This window comes from Vigna umbellata, chromosome 9 (genome assembly GCF_029865625.1).
Source record: "Vigna umbellata cultivar VRB3 chromosome 9, Vumbellata_1.0, whole genome shotgun sequence".
Taxonomy (NCBI): domain Eukaryota; kingdom Viridiplantae; phylum Streptophyta; class Magnoliopsida; order Fabales; family Fabaceae; genus Vigna; species Vigna umbellata.
In genome coordinates, this window is record NC_142173.1 from 5,048,029 (window position 1) to 5,062,277 (window position 14,249).

The 14,249-nt window shown below is 36.1% G+C and overlaps 1 protein-coding gene across 1 annotated transcript; it reads left to right on the top strand.

Moving 5' to 3' along the window:
- Window positions 1–11,122: 11,122 nt before the first annotated feature.
- Window positions 11,123–13,434, top strand: LOC148192380 (kirola-like). Its single transcript, XM_088099178.1, has 3 exons — window positions 11,123–11,271; window positions 11,830–11,930; window positions 13,085–13,434. The coding sequence occupies exons 1-3, from the start codon at window positions 11,123–11,125 to the stop codon at window positions 13,372–13,374; spliced, it is 540 nt and encodes a 179-aa protein (XP_087955304.1). The 3' UTR covers window positions 13,375–13,434.
- The last annotated feature ends 815 nt before the right edge of the window (window positions 13,435–14,249 follow it).

A 14,249-nucleotide genomic window follows, 5' to 3' on the forward strand; every position in this document is an offset into this window, starting at 1 on the left:
TCCGCACTCCATACGCATCTTCGAAGGTATTTTATCTTCGTTCATCACACTACCACATCTTCTTCTAGGGTTTCCACTTCCTTCCACCATTTTCCACCGTTCAAACACCTTAATCCCTTCGATCTTCACTTTTCACCGATCATCCGAGTCATTTGAACCGATTAATCGGTTTATATTGAGTCTCATCACCATTTTAGGGTTTCTTCGTGTCCAATTTGAGTTTTCCCTCTTTTCTAGAGTTCGTTCATGATTTTAGGGTTTTCTGCAATCTATTTCGATTCTCTCGGTTTCCTTCGAGTCAACTCTCAATCTAGAGCTTCATCTACATTCCGCTGCGTATTTTCTTCATCAGAGAAGCTTCGAGGAGGTCTTGTTCGTGTTCGCGCAGCTTCAATCGACCTCTCCTTAGAGCCTCGTCCATCAGATAGTTAATTATTGACTTTATATTTATGTTCATCAAAATTGAATTATTACTAACCTTGTATAATTTTTCAGGTATGTCGGCCTCAGACTCAGGATCGGGACAGACCAAACGTGGTCGAGGCGTCACACGATTGGCAGATCTGACAACCGGATGCATTGATGGGCAGAGGAGACATGTTGATATTGACCCCAGATCAGGTCAGGCATCAGAGCCAAATGCTGACAGGTTTAGGAGTTATCTGGGTAAGTTAGCAAAAAGCCATGTCTCTATCCTTCATGCAACTTGGGATGACGTCCCAAAGGTCGACAAGAACCTCTTATGGCAAGATATTCAGGTATGTTTACTTACAACACTGTTGATATACTTATTTCTTTCATCTTTTTAAATCAATAACATGTGTTTTGTTTTAAACAGCAACATTATGATATTCCAAACACGATAAAAATTAGAAAGAAAGTGTTATCGCATATAGCGATAAGATGGAGGGATTTCAAAACAAGACTGACACGACTATATGTCTTTGGAGACAAATAAGATCAAAATCCATGTCAGCAGTATACCTTTACAGAGGAGGACTGGATACAGTTTCGTGCATCTTGAGAGACTGAGGAATGGAAGGTCTGTTTCTTAACAACTTAAAACCTTTCATTGAGTTCTTATGATTTTACACTTATTTATGTACATGGTTTCACAGGGTAAAAGGTTAGCCGCCCAAGAAAGACAACGGCTAAACGATGCACCACACTTGTTATCATGAGGTGGTTATGCAAAACTGGAAAAAAAAACTTAGAAAGTCTAGAGCGGATGCCTTGGGACTTGAGTCGCCGGACCTAGCACCTGCACCTGCTAGGTACGAGCTGTGGAAGGCTGCTCGGACTAAATCTGATGGGAACATGACATCTTCCTCAGCAGCCTTGATCTCACAAAGAATTGTAAGTTCAAATTCTAAACATTGTTTGATTGTGTATCTAGCACAGCATGTCTTCTAAGTATTATCGTTTTTGTATGTGCAGGATGAGTTGGTTGAGCAGCAGACTCAGGGAACATTTGTTGGCCAAGGTAGGGACGACATTCTAACAACGACCATCGGAAGACCCGAGCACCCAGGACGTGTATGTGGAGTTCCTGGGACGATTGGTCTTCGTGACTACTTTGGCCCCACACAAAAAACCACTCAATCAATGAGTCAGGAGGCACTAAGGCAGATGGATCTTTAGTGGGAGGAAAGACTCAACCAAAGCATGAGATCAATAGAGCAACGATTCATGGAGCAGCTACAAGAACAAAAAGAAATACAAAGAGTGCTTGAACAGAAGCTGCATTCCATGACGCAGGGCAACACGGGGCCTGGTGAAACTCTCACGCCACCTCGTGTCAGCACTACAGGATCATGCTCTGCTGTTGAACCTACTCAGTACAACGGTCAATATGAGCTGTTGGTTGATGGGGATCCCCCACACATTGTGGCTGTCGGACGAGTGCTTGAGGGAGGGGTCACTATTCATGGTGTTCCCATATTACCCCACCACGTGCGTGTGACGATTGACGAGATTCGGGATCGCCAGGCTTAGGTGCCTGTACCCACTCCTGAAATTAATTTTGTTGGGGAGGCCCTAGGCTCATTTATAGCCTGGCCTCGAGCATTGATCATGTCACACATCGCTACTCCACAGGTATAATGTCTTTGTTATTAGTATTTCTATGTTAAGTTTAAAAATATTTTTTGATAACTCTTTGATGAAATTGTTATCTTCAGTTCACACGTCCTTAGAAGCAGCCGATTCATGACAAAGTCATACATGAAGATGATGACATGGCTGAAGCAGAGGATGATCCTCTATCAAAGATAACGACAAGATTACCCAGGTTGAAGAGAGCACCACTAGAACTATATTGGGATTTGAGAGTATTTGGTCTGCCCCCCATGTGCCAGTATATATCACATTGCCTGATGCATTGGAGGTGATTGAGGGAGACAGGATGTTGAATATTTCCATCATTCAACTGTGGTGCATGTAAGATAGTTAATTTTGTCTTCCATGTGTCTTTTTGTTTGATTCATATACTTTCTAACAACTTAACTTTGATCATTTAGGTACATGGACACAATCATTGTAGACCAAGGTCGGTCTTCCATGTACAGATTTGTTAAACCTCAGACCATTCAACCTTCTGGTAACACACTTCAAAACAGATAACATTATTTGCAAACATTGATGGATGAGTTAAAAAGGGACGTATAACTTGTGCCATACATTGATGGGTAGGTGTTGTTATATGTAAAAGTTCATTATTAAAGTTTCCTTAATTACTTAGTTAAATAACTATTCGTCCTTCGTGATAGGTCGCATTGGCAACTGATGGTCATCATTCCCAAACAATGTAAAATTATATGGTTTTGTTCGTTGCACAAGAAGATGAGAAATGACTTGAGGACCATGCTTCAAGGGTAAGTGTTTCTCCAAAAATGAATTTGAATTTGATGTTCACCTTAAACTTTTATGATAAATATAGTTATGATAATTTTACTTTGTGTTTTTAATCTGTACAGAGTTATTGGTAAATCTCGAGGTCAACTAGTTCAAATTTTATATCCAAAGGTTGATTGTCATTTATAGTTATAATTCATTTTGTATGTTATTGAATGATCTAAATTATTGACGATTTAGTGCATCATTTTAGTGTAACCAGTAGCAGGATTCATGGGAATATGGCTTCTATGTCATGTGTTGGATTAAGACCATCATTCGTGCTACCATTACAGATGACTGGAATGAGGTAATGATGCATACCTTGAAGACATTACAAATCAAATTCAGCTTTAAACATATATGAAACCATAATGAATCTTTCTTCAATTTTGCAGCGCTTCAAGAGTACATCTCCTATACCAGAGGAAATGATTAGGCAAATAAGGCAGGAGTGGACAACTTATCTTCTGCAAAGATGGAGTTAGGAACAGTTTTATTTGTTGTTGAACATTGATTAATTTTAGTTTTATAAGTTTGGCTTAATACCTCTTTTGGTCCCTCGAAAGGGGGAAAATGTTCAATTGCGTCCTACGTTTTTTAAAAAGTTCAATGTGGTCCCTACTTGTGAAAAAAGTGTGCAATTAAATCCTTTTTGGTAACGGCGTTAATTTTTTAACGAGCCAGCTAACAGGGTGTACTGAAGATTGCAACGTGTTTGGGGAAGGTTAATACGTGACTGTGTGAGGTTAATACGTGGCTATATTATTACAGATAACGTGGCAGTGGTGAATAAATCAGAGGTTAGGGTTTGGGTTGCAGAGAAATTACGATTTGGGATTTATCATTGTGAAGGAAGTGTCTTGAAATAAGGGTGTTCTTGAAGCTGAACTCTGCAGAGCGAATTGAAAACCGCAAATCAGGTTAGGATTTATGTTTGATAATTTTATGAAATGTAGTTGTTGTATATGTTATCAATGTTGTCGCTCCCCAACAATACCTCAACCACACATTGGAGGTAATGTAGAGAGAGTAAAAAATGGAACTTCTAGTTTTGGACATTTACTCACTCAACAATAATTAAACCAAATCGTAAATCTCAATTCTTACAACTACTACACCAAAGATACAGGGACATTTCATGGTTCCACATATTCAACACCCCCTCTTCTAAAAACCTAAACTTTATCAGTTATCAGAATCACTTACCAGATTGAAGCAACCATAATTTCTACCTGCCGCACTAGGGAAATGACAGAAAAGAAAAAACAACACCCTTGCCACAATGATAATACGCAAACCGTAAATGTTAATACACTATGCAAATTTCAGCTTCAACAACACCCTTATTTCAAGACACTTCCTCCACAATGATAAATCCCAAATCGTAATTTCTCTGCAACCCAAACCCTAATCTCTGATTTATTCACCACTGCCACGTTATCTGTAATAATATAGCCACGTATTAACCTCACACAGCCACGTATTAACCTTCCCCAGACACGTTGCAATCTCCAGTACACCCTGTTAGCTTGTCCGTTAAAAAATTAACGCCGTTACCAGAAAGGATTTAATTGCACACTTTTTTCAGAAGTTGGAACCACATTGAACTTTTTAAAAAACGTAGGACGCAATTGAACATTTATGCCCTTTCGAGGGACCAAAAGAGGTATTAAGCCTATAAGTTTATATATTGATAGTTTTGGTATTGGATTATTTTGTACATTAAGTAGAACTTTCTTTATATGAAACGCAAATATATTATACTATATATTGTTCTGGGACATTTTTCTGCTTTTCAGGTGTGTTTTTAATGCAAAAATAAATTCATTTTAAAAAAAAAACGCCCAGTAGATGACGGTTAGTGCACAAACGGACGTCTATAGACGTCTAGCAGTGCACAAACCGACGTCCAAACCCGTAAACCCTAAACAACCCGTTCAGCCATATAGACGTCTGTTCTGGCACAACTAGACGTCTATATAGACGTATGTTCTGACATAAATGGACGTCTATATAGACGTCCGTTTGTGTCAGAACAGACGTCTATATAGACGTCTGGTTGTGCCAGAACAGACGTCTATATAGACGTCCGTTCGTGTCAAAACAAATGTCTATATAGACGTCCGGCTTGACACAACAGACGTCTGACTAACGTCATCCACAAAGACGTCGGGTGCAGGTCGGACGTCAAAAAGCCAAAAGAACAAACGTCTAAAGCCCTTTCTGCATTAGTGGAGTTTTACAACTTTTTTGTGATTTAAAATTTCATGCTTTGTCATTTGAATAGATTGAATTATTGGAATATTAATGTGTGACTATATGACATATGTTTTTGCATCTATATTAATTTTGTCAAGCTTATATCAAAAAATTATAATAAAATATAAATTAGAAGGCCAAACTGTTAGAAATTATATATTAATAAAGTTGATAAACAAATAATTTTTTCGTATATAATTACATACAGATAAATAAATATATATATATATATATATATATATATATATATATATATATATTTACTAATAAATTTGAAGGTAAATATTTATGGATAATTTTGTATGTAATATTACCTATTACTATTTTATTTATGGATTTTTGTTTTATGTAAATAATACTATTTTATCTACAAATTTTTAAATTTACATACAAATTTTGGTCATAAATAACAATTTTTCTTGTAGTTTTGGATTCATATTTTCTATGGAAAGATCCAAGACTAGTGGCTTGGTTAAGTCTTTCTATTATATACTTGTACTAAAAAAACACGTAATTAAAATCCAGCAATGAAGGTTCTAAAAGGGACGTAGCGTTTTCTAATGTGCCTGATCTGTCTCATGTGCTAGAAGCTGAGAATGTTCAGGTTAGAGAAGATCTATCTGTGGAGGTGCAACCTATCAAGATTGTTGAGAGCCAGAATAAGCAACTTAGAGGCAAAACCATCAGTCTAGTCAAAGTTGTCTGGGATAGTAGGATTGGTGACTGTACTTGGGAGTTAGAGGGAGTCATGAGGGAGTCCTATCCTCACTTGCTCTCTGGTAAATCTAATTTTCGAGGTCGAAAATTTTTTATGTGTGGAAGAATGTCAGAACCTGAAAAAATGGATTTAAAAGAGGGGAGTATTAGATTAATATAGCCAGATAAATTTTTATAGAAATAGACTTTTGGAAACAAATCTCGTTTATTATTCTGAGTCCATTCTCTCTCTAGAACCAAGTTCTTCCTCTTTTCTCTGCCTTCTCTCTACAACATCTCCTCCTTCTCTCTTCAATCTCTTTTTACTGAACCAGTAGATTTCTGTTTAGGTGGTGCTCAAACGTCCGCGACGTAGAGAGCTTCAAAACTAACCGATTCATTTCGGGTTCTAAGCTGGTAAGTCCCTCCATGCAACCTCTTCTCTGTCCTTAAACTAACACATGCAATCTCTATAGTTGCATGTGACTTGTGCTTTCATTTTCTTCAATTTTCCACTCCATTTTAGCTCTGAGAGTTGTTTTCTACCATCAATGTGGTGGTTTGTAGGGTTTGGTCGGGTCCTTGCTGTGTGAGGTACTGTTAGGCATTCCAGTGAGTTGTATTGTTCAACTCCAAGGTAAGGGGAGCTAGTTATGTTTCTTTGAATTGATGATATGCTCTGTATGTGTGGTGAAGTTTGATTGATATGCTATTTTGAATTGCATGTTAAGTTTTAGGAATATTGGGTGGTAAGTGCTGAACTATGAAACTGATGAAAAGTGTGAATGATGAAACTGTGATTGATTGCCTGTGTAGTGAGTTTGATGAACTTAATTGTTGTAAATTGGACTGGTAGGAAGTACTTGGGAGTGGAAATTATGTGGTAGTGATGAGTGCATATTTATGGCCACATTTATGTTTGAAAATTAAAATTTTGATGGGATAATTGTGTTTAAATGGTTTATTTTAAGTGAATTTGTGATGATTGGAATTATTGGGTTTGGGAAATAAAGAGACGTAAAAAGTAAGTTTTAGCGCATAAATTATTCTTGGATGTTCTAATGTTTATTTGTGCAGTTGAGAATATAAGTTTTATTGGTCCAAATGGCAATTCAAGGCCCAAAAATCAGATTTTATTTGGAAAATAATGTACAGATGGGCCAAACGGACAACTTTTACCCTTGCACCTCCCAATTTCCTTACATACACCCCTCTTCTCTTAAATAGGCCCAATACTAAGCCAAACAGTAACCCTATTCTAAATACACCTCCTTAATTTTCCTACCCATACCCCTCCTAAGCTAGACTCCACCAGATCATGCCACGTGTCCAAATCCTCCCCACACAGATCTAGCCAACCATGTTCCGCCACGTCAGCCCTAACCCATGGGCATCATCTTCCACCTTCTCCACAGAAACCCTAGCCGCCAATGCCGTCAGCCGCCGTTCCGCTTCCGCCGTACCATCCTTTTTCGCCGGACCACCACTTCCGCCACACAACACCGCCTCAGTCTCGCCGTCACCGGACAGCCACTGCCGTGCCGTCGCTGCAAGCCCAACGCCACTGTCGTGCCACCGTCACCACCACGTCGTGACCTCCGTTCATCTTCTCCCTTCTCGAAACCAAAGCGCGACATCCATGGCCGCCGCGACACCAACTTCTTCTCCCTCCTTTCTCGCCGGACAGCCACCATCGACCATCACCACCGTTCATCTTCTTCATCCGCTGGCACGCCATCATCAAAACCGCAAGTCGCCACCCAAAGCTGTCGTAAGAACGGTCATTACAGCGCTCCTTCATCTCGGATCTTCACTCGCGATCTTCCGCAACCACGCCGCGTACTGCTTCTCCAAAATCGCGCCACAACGCTTCAACGCACACCGCCGCCGTCGCACGACCTTCTTCCACGGCCAATCATCATCTCAGACCTGCAAATCCAAAAAACCCAGAAAATCCAATCGCCGTCATCCTCCGTCGCGCACCACATCGACACCACCAAGCCATCATCTACCCATCACCGCACCAGAACCTGCAAAGAAACTCAAATCAAGAATCGCGACGCACCCCCTCATGAGTTCATCTTCATCACCATCGAGCACCGAAGAGGAGAAGAGCTTCTTCTCCAATAGCGCGGCGCAGGGGCAAGCCTTTGCCCAAATCTGAACCCTAATTTGGGAGAAAGGGGAATGCCACGTGGCGAGCTCTCATTGGGCACGCCTCTCTGGTCAAAACTGGTCAATGTTGTTTGAATCTGGTCAAGGATGGTCAACTGAGGGGTTTTCTTGCAATTTCAGAAATTCAGTTGGGGCTAAAGTGCAGATAGAGAAAATTTCGGGGCATTTGTGTAATTTTAGAATGTCAGAAAAGATAAAAAAAATAAAATTCAGTTGTTGAATTAATTTAAATTGGGAATATCAACAGAAAATATCTTCCAAATAATGTTATAATTATTTAAATCTTTTAGTTATTTGGAAGATATAAGATAAAAGATTCTATCAACTGAATATTCAGAGTCCAAGCCCAATCAAGCCTATTTAAAGAGACCCAGGGGACTTCACTTCATTGATTCATTCTCTCATACTCCTCTCACTTTTCTTTCATCTTGTATTCAACTCCATTCATGGAGAGCTAAGCATCTAGGGCTATTCTGCTGTAATTCCATGACGGATTCTGAGGTTACGTTCGATTAATGCAATTGTTTACTTTGATTATTGATTTAAGTTGTTCTCTCTATGTCTTTCATCTCTCTATCTTGTTAAAAGCAAAGATTTTTGCATCATAATGTGTTTGAATCTACATGCATATTGATTATATGAGTTTTAGGGTTTCTAGGTTTAAATTGAGAATCTACTTTGATTTAATTGAGGAACTTTCATATGATTAAATGGTTTTTATTATCAATTGAGAATGTTCTTTGATTGATTAGTAATAATTTCAACTATAATCAATTGAGAATTTACTTTGATTGATTAACTTTTAATTTGGTTAGGAGATTTAAGAATAGACATGATTAAACATAATAGAATTTGATTGAGAATGTACTTTGGTTGAATTTATTGTAATAATCTAGAAAGGTTTTGCATTTGATTGAGAATTTACTTTGGTTAAATGCATTATCGCCCTCAAATTAATTAAGAATGTACTTTAATTAATTTGAAACTTAAACAATAATCAATTGAACAATTATCCGTGAATAACAGATGATGAATCTATCTTGGAAAAGCAGTGGAATTAGCCTATTTCATCGTAACTGTTTTTAAGTTTCTTATTTATTCTTTAAACACTCTTCAACCATTACTTTTATTCATAAGCATTGCGTAGCATTCGTAAGAGTCACAGATATTCAAAAGCAATTCCGTGTTCGTTGGGAGACGACTCAGGGTTACTTCAACCCTGTCTACTTTCTTGAATACTACTTGGCAATACTGAAGTTGCCTTGAAAAGTAGTATTAATTTGATAGCTTCAACGACAGCGTATCAGGTAGGAATGTTAGATGGAAATCAAGTATGGAGGTAGTGGTTTTAGGTATGGGTGAGAGGAAGTGAGGTAGTTATCTTGGGAAGTAGGGGTTCTGGGCACATTTGGGTTGTTGGGACATTTTTGACTTGTTAGGATCATAAAACTGGACCAGAACATGTTAGAAGTGGTAAAATCGAAATTGGGTCCTTACTTGTGAAAATCGATGTTTCAAAGGATAAAACTTGATCTTAATCACTTTAGATTAGTAATAGGGAGAGTTAGGATCATCTAGGCAAGTTTAATTAAGCTTAATACACGAATTATGAGTGTTAGAAGTTGGGGAAAATAACTAGAAATGGTAAATGGTGTGTGAGTTGCATAATTCTGCAGAATTTGCGTTCTGTAGATTATGCCGACTCGTTATGCGAGCTGTCTCGCATAGCGAGATCTTGTAGAGAGTGCTCACTGTCTGAGTCATTCGTTGTGCGAGTAGGGGCGCTGTGCGAATGACCAAAGGGTGTTGCTCTCTGTTTGTGGATTCGCGTGGCGAATCCTATCCTTATGCGACTGGTGGTGGTTTGGAACCACTGTCCATTTAATTGGAAAGGCGAATGGGGCGCATGGTGGTGCCTTGTATTATTGACGTAATTCCATGATCTTCAAGGAGAAAATTCATGGTGGTGCCCTTATTGTTTAGAATGATTTGCATGGTAGCTCAGTCATGGGGGTTATCCTGGAACTACAATGGTCAATCATTCTCAAGTAGAGAGGATTGAATCATGTCGTGAGTAGTAGCAGGAGGTCCTAGTCTTGGGTGCTTCCAGTATGGCCCAAGGTGAGTGATAACGGACTAACCTAGTAGTGTGGTAGGGTGAAACCCATTGGCAATGGCTTTGCAAAGTAGTAGAGGGCACCATGAGTGCATGACCCGCCATAGCTCGGCAATCATTCTAAGTCCAGATGAGTCAAGTTTAAGTGCAACAACTCATGTTTGTATAGTCCAATATATCTTTCTTTATTTGCATATGGTATGTGGATGTTATAACATGATTTTTATATCTAGCTCACCATTGCTTCTGTGTTTGTGTTTTGCTTGGGTATGTTTTTCTTTTGCAATGATCGTCCACTTAGATGTGAGGAGAGATGGATGAGGTGCCTCTGGAGCATGCTTTGGAGGAAGACAATGTTGCTGATTAGTTTCGTTAGGACTCTTAGTTGTCCTTATTATTTTGAAATACTCTAGCATGTTTAAGTTTTAAATTATGACTCAATTTGGGATGACTGTAAGCTAAACAACTTTATTTACAGTCTACTCTAACTGTTCTCTTTTATTAAAATATGGATTTACTATAATATTATATGCTTCTATATATAATCTGGGATGTTACAATAATTGTTTTTTAATAATTAATAATTAAGTCTCTCAATATTTAATTAGATTTTAATAATTTATTTTATTTTAAAAATATTTTAAATAAGTATACTTATAAAACAAATAATATATTTGTTTCTTAAAAGTGATAAAAAAAACACTATACATAAATATGAAAATAAAAAAATTAATTTCTTCCCTTGTTCTGAAATATAACTAAGGTTTAAACCCTCAGATCGTCCCCATATTTATTGTGAAATCTCAAGTGGGTCTTTGTTTTTTAAACTGTTAGAACTGGGTCCATATACTTGTAAAATATAGTCAAATTTGTCCTCTCCATTAAGTTTTGATAGACGGTGTTAAACTATGATGATGTGTTTATGCCGATGTACATTGTTTTGATTATGTTGAATTTTTATTTAAATTAAAAGATTATGACATGGAAAAATTGAAAAGGGTCAGGCCCTTAACCACCGTGCTCCTCATCCAATCAGGCCATGGGCCTCGTCGCCAGTCTCCGGTCGCGGTCAGAGCTTCGCCGGCGGCAGCCACTCCTCGACTCTTCGTGTTCTTCATTGTCGTGACACGGTGAATCTCTCTGCCCCACCACCCTATTTTTTTATCCTTCAATCCCCTTCTTCCTTTATACATATATATTCACCTCATTCCAATATGCACAAAAATAAAACAGACATAAACAAATATGTGGTTATCAATGCCCTGGAACAATGGAACCTCCCAAGTTTGTGATTCATAAACAAATAAATAAATAAGCAAACTTTTGTACATATGATTCATTCATTTTTGGTAAAATGGTTGTTTGCAGCACTTGCAGGGGAGCTTTGTCGTGGGGATACAAAGCTTTGTTGTGGGGATATAGAGCTTTGTCGTGAAGATGACACTAATTTTTGAGTGCCTAATTTATTTCTAATCAATTTTTCAATTTAAAAGTGATGTGGAACAAATTATTTATGCCATTTATATAGAATTCAATGGCCAAGGAACCATATTTAGTAAAACCTATGGTGCCATGTCAAACATTGATAATTTAAATAACAAATTCCATGTAATATAACACTTATACATCAGCATATTACATGTGCACCAAGTCAGTAGATTTTGACGCTATGTGTGAAAATTCAACAGACAAAACTTAATTGGCTCAATTATTCAAATATATGCCAAACTCCATCAAGGTGATGATTGGCATACCAATGATTCGGTCAAACACTGGACTTATACCTTAGGTAATTATGTTCATAATTAAATTGTGTTTAAATATATCTGTTAGACAAATCAAAATGCGACAAATTCATGACTTAACTAATATTATTCCTTACTTAATTTTAATGCATGTAGATCAAACCTATAAAGCTATTTGGACTATGCTTTTGAATAAGTATTGAAAGAATAAGAAAATAAAATAAAATAATTAATTCTTAATTATTACATATCCCGAAATTCACAATTACCCTAGAAGTTAAACTCAATTGCTGAATAAGCTAAAATAAGATAACTAATGTAAATGACAATAAACTAGTTTTACTCATGCATATAATTTATTTAGTATTCTTATTTTTATTTTTTATTATTGTTGAAATGGAACTTTTGTGGAATTACTGATAATAAGTTTATCAAAAACACTAATTAATTTTCTTACATTATATGTTTTTCTTATCAAGTTAAGAAAATATCTAGAAAGATTGATTTATCAACCAAAATAAGTTGTGTTTAAGGATTTGTGTTGACCTCGCATCAAATAGAGTTAAGCCTGATCTATAATATACAAATAAACTTTACAATACAAAGTCAATTATGTAAAACTAAGTTACGTTTAAAATTTATTTCTTAAGATAAATTTACAATATATATATATATATAAAGTAATCTTATTTTACAAAGTGTTGTTTGTAGAGTCTATTATGTCATCCTCTATCGTGCTATTTTCAAAGTTCATTTTAAAGTAGAATCTATTATGTCACTCAAAGTTCATTTTAAAGTAGAGTCTATCATTTCAAAATTCATTTTAAAAAAATGTGTTGTTTGTAGAGTCTATTATGTCATCCTCTATCGTGCTATTTTCAAACTATTATTTAGTTTTATGTTATATATATATATATATATATATATATATATATTTAGAAATAAGGTAAGTAAGTTAAAAAATTTATATTGATTAAAAATAAAGTAAATTTATAATATATAATAGAGGTAAATCTCAGTTTAATAAAATTGAATTAAACTTAAAATCAATTTTTTATTTAGAAACCGAAATTGAGAAATAAAAAACATTTATATAGAGACTAAAAATATATTTGTCATGAAATTAGCAAATGAGTCATCAATTACGTATTCTTCTAATATTTTAGTTGATTAATAATTGGTTATTGTGAAACTGCAGACGGTAAGACAGTAACATGTCTTGAAAGTATTGAATCGGTTGATGAAGAGAACAAAAGAATTAAATACAACGTCTTTGGTGAAGCTGTCGATGATAAATATAAGACGTTGAAGATAATCTTTGAAGCCATCGAGAAAGAAGGTGGCAAAGCTGCAATCAAATGGACTATTGAATATGAGAAGCTAAGAGAGGATGTTCATCCTCCATATGGCTACCTGGAATTATATGACCATATCATTAAGGATGTTGATGCTCATATTGTCGAGGCTGAAAAAGATGCCACCAAATAAGAATTGAAAGAAGGTTGTGGCCAAAGATAATGCTCATGTATGTATAATATCTGTGAAGTTTTATATATGTGGAGAATATAATACTTTTATAGTTTGTGTGCAATAATAATTAATAAGATGCATGTGGGTGATATATATATATCAGAAAGGTGTTAAATAAAAAGATATCTTTTGGTCTTCTTTTATCATTGGATTTTGTCGGTATATATAATACTAGAATCGTATTCTTCTAAATATGTTTCTTTATATAGAGTGCACAGTCACATATAGGAATAACAAGTAAAATATACAAGAACATTGAATTGTATATTTAAATATTTAGAGGGTTTTCGGCTTTTATATATGATTAAATATAATTTTTTAATTGATAAATTATTTAACGACTATTTTTATCAATAAATAATTCTTTCTATCATAAAGGTTGCTTCTAGAACTTAATGTACAAACTATTGGACCATCTATCCCCATACATGGTATACTATTCTATCCTTACAAAGCTTTCATGCATTTTGTACCACCACCTAAAGAAGGATCTTACCCTATACCAGAAATTATAGTTCCTAGTACACAAAAAGGTATAGTTCTTGCATTTCCGAAAATTTTCAAAACCGTATTCCATACATAAATCTTCCCAAATACTTGAACTTATTGTTTCAGCTCAAAGATGATAAACATTTCTTCTTCCATCTTATACTAAAACGAGAATCCATTTCCATGATCTTTCACACTTTTTGTATATATACGATAATGATACTTTAACAACATAGTTTCACAACATTTTGGCACGGGCCACGTGTCAAAATTTAACTGGTCCACGGATCTCTGATATACACGAAATGAGAGTAGTCAAGAAGGACCACAATCAAATATGCATC